This window comes from Dichomitus squalens (assembly GCF_000275845.1).
Source record: "Dichomitus squalens LYAD-421 SS1 unplaced genomic scaffold DICSQscaffold_17, whole genome shotgun sequence".
In the NCBI taxonomy this organism is placed as follows: domain Eukaryota; kingdom Fungi; phylum Basidiomycota; class Agaricomycetes; order Polyporales; family Polyporaceae; genus Dichomitus; species Dichomitus squalens.
The window spans coordinates 297070-306121 of NW_006766899.1; the positions used below are offsets into that span (position 1 = coordinate 297070).

General features: G+C 63.0%; 3 protein-coding genes across 3 annotated transcripts; 1 reads left to right on the top strand and 2 right to left on the bottom strand.

Annotated features, from left to right (window-relative positions):
- Positions 1 to 3567: 3567 nt before the first annotated feature.
- Positions 3568 to 4338, bottom strand: DICSQDRAFT_155538 (uncharacterized protein; the record flags this gene model as incomplete). Its single annotated transcript, XM_007366329.1, has 2 exons — positions 3568 to 3911; positions 3942 to 4338. The coding sequence occupies 2 exons, from the start codon at positions 4336 to 4338 to the stop codon at positions 3844 to 3846; spliced, it is 465 nt and encodes a 154-aa protein (XP_007366391.1). The 3' UTR covers positions 3568 to 3843.
- A 1005-nt stretch (positions 4339 to 5343) lies between these two features.
- On the bottom strand, positions 5344 to 5694 carry DICSQDRAFT_36115 (uncharacterized protein; the record flags this gene model as incomplete). Its single annotated transcript, XM_007366330.1, has 1 exon — positions 5344 to 5694. A coding segment is annotated over one exon (351 nt), but the record flags the coding sequence as incomplete, so codon positions are not given.
- Positions 5695 to 6214: 520 nt separating this feature from the next.
- DICSQDRAFT_137081 (uncharacterized protein) lies at positions 6215 to 9052 on the top strand. The gene is made up of 3 exons (XM_007366331.1): positions 6215 to 6649; positions 6707 to 8000; positions 8065 to 9052. Exons 1-3 carry the CDS (start codon positions 6575 to 6577, stop codon positions 8421 to 8423), a joined length of 1728 nt encoding a protein of 575 aa, XP_007366393.1. The 5' UTR covers positions 6215 to 6574; the 3' UTR covers positions 8424 to 9052.

Here is a 9052-nt window from a genome sequence, read left to right on the forward strand (position 1 = left end):
GTGCGCTGGTCAGCAAGCCAGAGCACCTCCAGACGCTGAGTAAGCGAGAGCCCTGCATGCACCGGAGCCCCGTATGGATTGGAAGGAGCTGCAAAGTACGTATCAACGAGAGAGGCATGTGCAAAAAAGGACAGGATGGAGGAGACGAACCCGGCCCCGAACGCGCCCGTACGCGTCAGCGTGGTCGAAGTCCGCACTCGAAGCCGCGAAAGCCCGGTCGTCCCTGGAGGAATTGTACAGATCAGGCGACAAGTACGCATAACATGGAGCTCTGGAAGGAGGTTGCTCGGTCAGCACGCACTGCAGTGAGGTGCCCGACCGCGAAAGACCGACTCCCGATGGCGGGCGCTCATATTCTATGACGTCGGTGAGCGCGGGAAAGGGAGCTGGCGGTGGGCGACGGAATTTGGCATCCGAAGCGCCGTTGAAACAAGCGAAGCACGAGTAAGTACAACAGACGGCACACACCTGTCACACTTATCACCCCGCTGGCAGCTTCCCGTCGCACATCCATTCATCGTTCCCGCGCCGGCCTAGCCACCGCGACCACATCCTGTCCGTCCATTCACGTTTGCACCCGGGACCCTGCGTGTCTGCGCGCTCCGTGGTGACAATGTTGTCGAGGGTGACATTGCAATGCTCTGTTTCTCCGAGGTTCCTCCTCCTCCTCGTGCGACTCGCCCCATTCCCCCCGACGAGGGCGGAGGGGCGGGGCTTTCGATGCAGATTTGGACGCGGTCGCAGGACGGGTTGACTGGGAACAGCGAAGGAAGATCTGAGCGGAGGGTCTAGGCAGATCGTAATGAACTGACCGACTGAGACTGACATAGGAGAGCCTGGACCGCTCACCACCGTGCGAGCCCTCTCTCATCCAATCACCAACGTTGAATCGAATCGCGAGACCTCCCCGATGCTGGGCGCAGCTGGGATACTGAATGAAGGCCGAGGCACTCGACGCGGACGAGGCTGCACCGCCTTCGTAGAACGAGTCGGAAAGCACTGTGGAGCAGCAGCAGCACACGGATCCCGAGCTTCGCTGTCAAGTAAGGTACAAAGCCAGCTGTAATCGCACCCCGGCAACCGACGCGTGCAGCACACGGAACAGGTCGCATGTTCTGTGGGCATTCGGCCGTGGACGCGTTCGCCAATTCACGGGGCCAGGGACGAGTCGTTGTACTGTGGAGGCAATGCTGCACGTATGGGTGGGGCCCGTTCGTTCCGCACGCCAGGTGCCACCCGGTGTACATTGTGGATCGCCGGAGACACGCTTCGTGGGGGATCAACAGAAAGGTTTGACAGTGAGGAAAAGAGGAGGAGCCGAGTGGACAGGCCAGGCCTCCAGCTTCCCAGACGAGGCGCACAATATTCAGATCAGCCAAGCTGAGAGCGAGCTGCAACTGCGAAGGGTCGAACAAGAGGCGACTCTCGACGTGGCCAGCGACGACCCCGGCAGACCAATCCCATCTGTCCATCCAATCACGATCATCATCCGATTACGATTACCGATCCCAGGAACATCCTCCAAAACAGGGAAAACGGATCCCACACGGGGCTCTGATACAACTCCCACCTTCCAAGCGAGCGGGCCACGCTGCCCCGGGGGCGTCCGCCGTCGGCTCTCACTCGGATCAGCTTATCGAGATCGACAGCCAATGCCCCAATGGTCCGAGTCCTCGGCGCCTGGTGCGGTTGACGCGGACAGGCGACTCGTGCCTCCGACGCTGGCGGCTTACTTATGGACGCGATTTGGCTCGGACGCAGAAGTACGCGGGCGGACAGTACTGATGCCGACATTTACCTCAGTCATCCGAGGAAGAACTCGCCGAGTGGAGTCAGAGGCTGACTAAATCATGGGCCGGGAGGGCGCACAGCTTCTTTGGAGCTACGGAATTCGGAATTGCGGGACTCGAACCTTGCTATGTAGTGCGACGCAACTTCTAGAGCGACAGGAGGGGAGGAGGCGGATAGAGTGGACGCTGCTCGAGCGCGAATGCTATCTGCCTTTTGGGACTGAGCACGTTATCCGGATGTCTCGAAACCCTCCGAGGACGGCGTAGCCGTATGATTATGAATGCCATCCCCAGAGCGTCCTGACTCACCGAAGCGGAAGATGAACGGCGTGGATGAGCTGACTGCAGTGTCTCCGATCGTGGTTTGACTAATCTTTGGGAACGAGAATCTCGAAGGGGAAGGAGTAGCTATTCGGGTGCCTACATGCGGGGGTGCCGGATTCCTTTCTGTGGCCATCGTTGACTATTACAGCACGTTGATGTCGGACGGAAACGTAGCATTGCATGTTTCCTTTCGGACTGTCCACCAGGTGAGCCCTCGTGCTCACCCCGGGCTGACAGCACGACCCCGGACAAGTTCTGCACGCCCTGCGCACATCAGCGCTGTGACACGGCCCCGCACCCAAGCAAAGTCCAGCCAATGGATTACCGCTCTCAGCGCTCAGCGCTCAGCAGGGAATTAGAATCATCCGGCCTGTCGACGTCGTACTAAAGTTCGAACCGTATACGAGGTAACGAGGGAACACTTACATGCGAGGCGCATCCCCCGCGCTACCAGTCCTCGCGAATCCAGCAAGGCCGTCTTCCAATCGGGCTCTATACCGCCACGCGGCAACTCATCTCGTCCCGCAAACGCGCGAACGAGCGGTAACTCGCATGACGAGCGGCGGGGCCGTGTCTGCAGCCTTCGAGCGAATCGCCTACAGTCTATGGCACGGGCGTCCCGTCGCGCACGCGTCCCGCGCGCGCAGAGATCTGCTCCAGCACGCACAGGCCTGCGTTTGCCATCAGCTCAGGACAGGACGGAATCGGGCTACCCCTTGGCACGCAGGGAACGCGCAGGGGACGCTCGAGAAGTCGACGACGATCGCGAAAGTCGCGGACGATCTCGCGCACAGCGTGCGACCGCAATCTCCGCACCGTCCACGTGCGACCGCACTGTCCTTCAAGTCAAGGGCCACATACACTGGGATCGGGTGCCCCGCACACTTTGGGGATGAACAGCGGGAAGGGTGAGGATGCGGGGGCTACCAGACGGCGGTCAGACGCACGCGCCGCGCCTCCGAGCCTCCGACGCCCTCCATGCCGTCGTCACGGCGGGGTTCTCTGCCATGGTCAGAGACTAGCACTCGGTCTGCCTTATGCGCACATGAGCGCTCGGCGGGTGGGAGCGGACAGCAGAGGATGCGGCAGTGCGTACGTACACGTCGTGCATGCGACGAAGGGACGCAGGACATGCCCCCGCCTTCCCCTCTCGTCCTGCCGTTCTTCTTCTGTTGTGGTGGCATGATCGTAGGTGCCCGGCGCGCTGGAGGAGACGACATGTTGATACTGTCCAGGGACGCTGGGCCAGCGCTGCGTACGACTATGACGTCCCTCGAGCGCTCAGGGTTGTACAGTACTTGCTTTCTGTGCTCGACGCGACAACGTTGCTGTGCATACCGTTCAAACTGCATGTCCGATGCCTGAGACAGTATCAGATCTAGGGTCTCCGTCAGTCGAATTCGGCTCCGCGGTCCTCCGGGGGCCCGGCGTACGTACCTGGCCTTGTCGTGCAGCAACATTGGACTCGCGTGGGCGGTCGTGCCGCGCCCCTCGAGCGCGAGCGCCCTGCGCTGTCTCTCTCTCTGTCTCGTAGCGGAAGGATAGCGTCTCCCAGGCTGGCCCGCGACGGGACGTAGCGGCACTCTGTGTAGCTTGTGGCCCATCGCTGTTTGTGTCGACTCGACCCGGATCGCAGACGTATCGCGGACAACCTTGCACGCATGCTCACGTGCGCAACGCACAAGTGCACACATACAGGAGCAGCAGCAGACGAGGTGCAGAGACGGCGTCAGGCCCCCTCGTTGCCACGCGCGACGCGACGGGCCCCGCGCGCCCGCGTGCGCGGCTGCGTACATACTGCAAGTAAGTAAAACGGGCACTACATACGTACGGGACCGAGCCTGATCGCGTGCATCTCGTCAGGGCACCACGCGAGCGTGGCATGATCCACGGACGCATCAAGCTCGACGGTGTTGGCGTCGTTGGCGGTCGTCAACGTTCGACGTCCGATGCTTGATGTCGTCGATCGCGGCGTCACACACACGACGGCGCCAGTGGCTGCGACGCGCAGAGCAAAAAGTCGACGGCGTCGTGTGTAGTGTGTGCGTATCAGAGTCGGGCCCCGGGCGAACAGCAGGATCAGGGTGGTATGTACATACGGGCCCGGGCGCCCGTGGATACGGGAGCTGCCACGATCGCGGGTCGACGTCGCAGGTGGGCTGACGGCTACGGGACGCGTACGGTCGTCCTCGTCAACCCCGCAGCCGCCCTGGGGGATGTACATAGAAGTTCACGTGTACGGATATGTGGGCTGCCGGGCCCGAAGCTGCACAAAGTCTCGATTATGCCTCCTACATGATGCTGTGGCAGGTAGCAAGAGTAGAAGTTGCCTCAGACGGTCATGCCACATGCGAGTACAGCGGATGCGCATCGATGCGAGGCGTGCTTATGGTGATAGAACACTGCTCGCCAGGCGCGAGGCAGCGCACCGGATCGTCGCGGTCGACACTGGCCGTCCGGCTGCAGCTTGGGTCCTAGTCCGCAAGTAGATAATCCGCTTGGCGGCCCCGCGCGTGCGATGCGCGTGCCGCGGTGCCAGTGGATCGCTGCGGCATCGTGAACAGAACCATATCCTCATCCTTGTGCCGGGGCGAGCCTTGTCGGCCCCGCTGGCGATGGGGATCATAGCTAAGTATGCTGTCGTCGTCAACGACTATCCGGGACACAAGTGCCAAGAGACGCTCGCAGGTATTTCTGCCATCTGAGACGAGCATTCCCACAGCGCGACGACGGTATAAGCGTGACCAGCAACGTGCACCGTTGGGGGGGCGGCCGACGACGCATCGAGTGTGTCCTGTGTGCAGCCAGTGCGGCACGCTGGCCCGCGTTCCGAGCGTCACTGTCACCGGGACACTCGCGCGTGCGCGCCGTGTGCGGAGATGGGGATCAGGAAGCGTGCCCCAGGCGCGGTGCAGTGTGGTCTGAGCTCGAAGGTCTCGCGTCTTGGCCACGCGTGTGCGAACGGCTGGGCGGACAATGAAACGGCTCGGAGGGGTGCTGGGAACGCGGGAGGGACGGGAGGGCGTATGTGCATGTACGGTACGTCTCTGCAGACTCGGGACGCGAACGCGTGCACGGTCCGCAGGGCGCAGCGTCAGACGTTTCCTGGATGACTATGGTTTGCCAGGGGGCGGAAAGGTGGGCTCGCGGATGCGCCTGTGCACAGGACGGCACGAAGGCCAAGTTCACTTATTGGGATTTCAGCCTGACAGCTGTCGGGCTGACGAGGAGGCAGGGCGGGTGGACGTGCGCGGCGGCGCCTTGGGAGGAGCGTGTGGGGGATCGCATTGGGAGTGGTCGGGGCGGGTGGGCAGAGGGCATTGGCTGCGAGATGAGGCGCATGGGCGGTGCGGGATGGTGGACCGAGGGGGCGGGGGAGCATAGTTGGCAGACGTCGGCCTGGATCGCGGATGCTTGGCGTGGAGGGAGCAGTGCCCCGCGGCCGTTGTCCGCGCTCGAGAGGCTGTCCAACCCCTCGCGCGCGAAGAGCAGTCAGCAGGGGCTCGGGTCGGCGACTGGGGGTTGCCGTACGGAGAGTGCCGGACGCGGGAGCCATTGAGCCGGGCGGGCGGGCGGGCGACTGGAGGGGGCGTGACTGTGACTGGTGTTTGGGGGTGTTTGGCGGGCGGCTGCTGGGGATGTCGACTTGGTGGGCGGTGGGAGAGGAGAGTATATTACGGATAGTCGTCGTCGCACTCGGCAGATCGCTCATCTCCCCAGTCTCTCGACTTCATCCCGCCGTCCTCTTCCTCCCTCATCCCGCGCACTTTCCTCTGCGTGTCCCGCCGCTCCCTAGCACGCCCTACACTCCTCCTGCCTCCTGCTTTGCTCATATAGACCCTCCTCCGCTCTTCCATCCTCCTCTCTCACGACCTCTCGCACCAGCTTCGTCCGCACCCAACATCTCTTCTACTCCAACGCATACTTTACCAGCCATGGCTACCGCACAGCCAATATCCTACAACTCCGCCGACCCCCAGGACTTCATCATGGGCTCCGGCTCCTTCACTGGCCAGAACGGCTCCTTTAATGCCGCCTCCTCCCTGACCCGGCACATCCTCGGTGGTTCCCCTCTATCCTTCCGCGCTGGCTCCTTCGGCAGCCGTTTCTACCCTGGCATGTCTCCTGGCCAGCTCCTTGGCCCATTAGAGTGAGTGTTCATTCCTGGCTTCATCCTTCGTTTGGCATCCCACCATCTCGGCAATGTGATTGTTGGCGTCCTGGTCGGATTGGCGGTCTCCACATGTGATCCCGCCTAACGCCTATCATTTCTTCCATTGTGCTTGGTCGCTTCCCGTGCACACTCCTTCATGGATCGCCCTTCCGCTCTCGCACCCGACTGTCGGCATATCGTGCATGAGCGGTTATCACCTGTTTCGCCACATCCTTGCCGCCTTTCACGTCGAACGGCCTTCCACTAATCACTCCTATTCAGTCCCAATGACTTCAAGTTCACCAAAATGTCCTCGTCGGTAGAGAGCGACCGGGGTCCTATCGTGAATGCCCTGGCCATGCTCGAGAGGCAAGATGAGCTCGTAAGTAACACGGACTTCTCCCAGATACTGACTTGGTCGGCTGACACGAACACCAAGTGTCGCGACTACACCTGCTGTGGACTCAACCTCACCGATCTTCACGCCCTCGTCGAGCACTTCGAAGAGTGCCATGTCGTTGTCCTCGACCCTTACGCTCCTCAGCAGCTCCCTCCTCAGACGTCCGCCGCTCTCCCCAACTCCGCAGGTCAGCAGGCTGTAGCGTCATATTTCCCCGACGGAGCCGGCGTTCCCTCTACTTCCTCGCAACAACAGCCCCAGCGCATCCAGACTCAGCAGCAACAGCAGCAGCAGGCTATCGCCTACCAGGGATTCGACCCCGACGATATGGAACTAGACGTCGATCAGAACGCCAGCGCCCCGTCGTCCGGAGCGCCCTCCCCTCCAGACACCCCCATCTCCACCCCACTCTCCGGCTACCCTTCGCCCACCGCGTACTCCGCCGCCTCGTCCCCGCACCAGAGCCAGCCCGCGTCCCCCATCTCGGCGTTCGAGACCGCGACCGTGCTGCCTTCGCGCAGCGCCCACTCGGCCGCCCTCGGCGGCTTCCGCTCGAGCATGGGCGGGGCCCCCGCGGGGTCCGCGGCGCGCGCCGAAGACGCGTTCAACGCGTACGCGGGCTACTCCGACTACTCGAGCCTCCTCCCCGGCGCGGCGCCGCTCGGCTCCGGGCCCAACGCGATGTTCATGCAGCAGGGCATGACGCTGGGTGCGATGAACGGCGGCGGCAGCGCGAGTCAGAACGGGCAGACGGTGTGCGCGCCCACGGCGCTGCTCCTCAGCGGGAGCGCGGGCAACACGCCGGACAGCACACCCGCGTCCTCCCGCGTGGCTTCGCCGATCCCGGGCGGATCTGGCGCGGGGTACAGGAACGGCGCGCCGAACGCGCACGCGTCCTCCTCTTCGTCCGGCGCGGGCGCGTCCGCGTCCAGCTCGGGCGCGAATGCGAACGCGGGGGCTTCGACGGCGCGCGCGTCGACGACGCTGTCGCGGCCCGCGTCGTCGCTGCTGCTCTCGAAACCGTTCAAGTGCCCGAAGCCGAACTGCAACAAGTCGTACAAGCAGGCGAACGGGCTCAAGTACCACATGACGCACGGGAGCTGCAACTTCGCGCCGCCGAAGGACCTCGAGCACCTCCAGGAGCTGCTCGCGAGCAAGCGCAGCGAGAAGGCGCGCGCGCAGGGCGGCCAGGGCGCGACGGGCGCGGAGGGCGAGGTCACGCTGAGCGACGCGGAGCTGCGCGAGGTCGAGAAGGAGGCGGAGCGGCGGCTGAGGCCGTACGCGTGCGGCGTCGGCGAATGCCAGAGAAGGTACAAGAACATGAACGGGCTGCGTGAGTCTCTTTGTTCGCTTTTGATTGGTCTGGAGGGAGCGCGGAGCTGACGCGGGGCGCGCAGGGTACCACTACCAGCACTCGGGCGACCACGGCGCGATCGGGCTCGCGCTGCTCGCGAGCGGGCAGCACGAGTGCCTGCAGCACAACCGGTCGCGGCACGCGACACCGTCGCACTCGGCGTCGAACTCGGTCTCGGGCACGCCGAGCCAGCCGCGGACGCCCGCGCCCCAGCAGTCGTTTGCGGGGCAGCAGCAGCAGCAGGCCCAGCAGGCCGCGTTCGCGCAGCCGCCGACGTACCAGAGCGCGATGGCGAGCCCGCCCGCGTACGCGTACCAGCCGCAGCAGTATGCGCAGTACGCGCAGGCGCAACAGTATGTCGTTGGCATGCAGCAGCAACAGCAGCAGCAGCAGCAGCAGTGAGCGTACGGTTGCTGGTCTGTGTTCCGTTTGGTCTTCGACACGTTGTCGTCGACGCCGTCCGGCGTGTGCTCTGTGCTCCATTTATACTGCTACGTCTCCTGCCCGCCACGGTGTCCCTGCTGTCCTCTGGCCGGCCAGCTACGGTTCCCCTGCTGTCATTTCGCCGGCCAGCCAGCCTCGACGAGGGACAGGAGGGGTCGTTTACATCTCTGCCGCCTTTTTTTCTTCCGCTCGCTCGCTCGTAATGCCAACTCTACTGCCTGGTCGCACAACAAAAGTACAGGTACATCGCGCGATATAGCGGCGTACATAATTAGAGTACCTTTACTTCCCTTACCTACGTACGTAGTTCGTCTTGTGTCCCTCTCCCCTCTCGTTCGTGTCTTTCGGTCGTGCAGTGTGTATAGTCCGCCTCTCGTTCTGCGCTGTCGTATTCGATCTCGATTTTCTTTCTCCTGTCCGCCCCGGTTTCTCTCACCTCTCACTGTATAATTTGTCCCTGTCCCTGTCTCTGTCTTGTCTCCGCCTGTGTCCGAATTTCCTCTCTATCTCTCTTGCGATGCTCGACACTTACATATCCTCGTCGAGACCAGTGTCCCATCCGATCCCACGTTGCTCCCTCCCCCCCC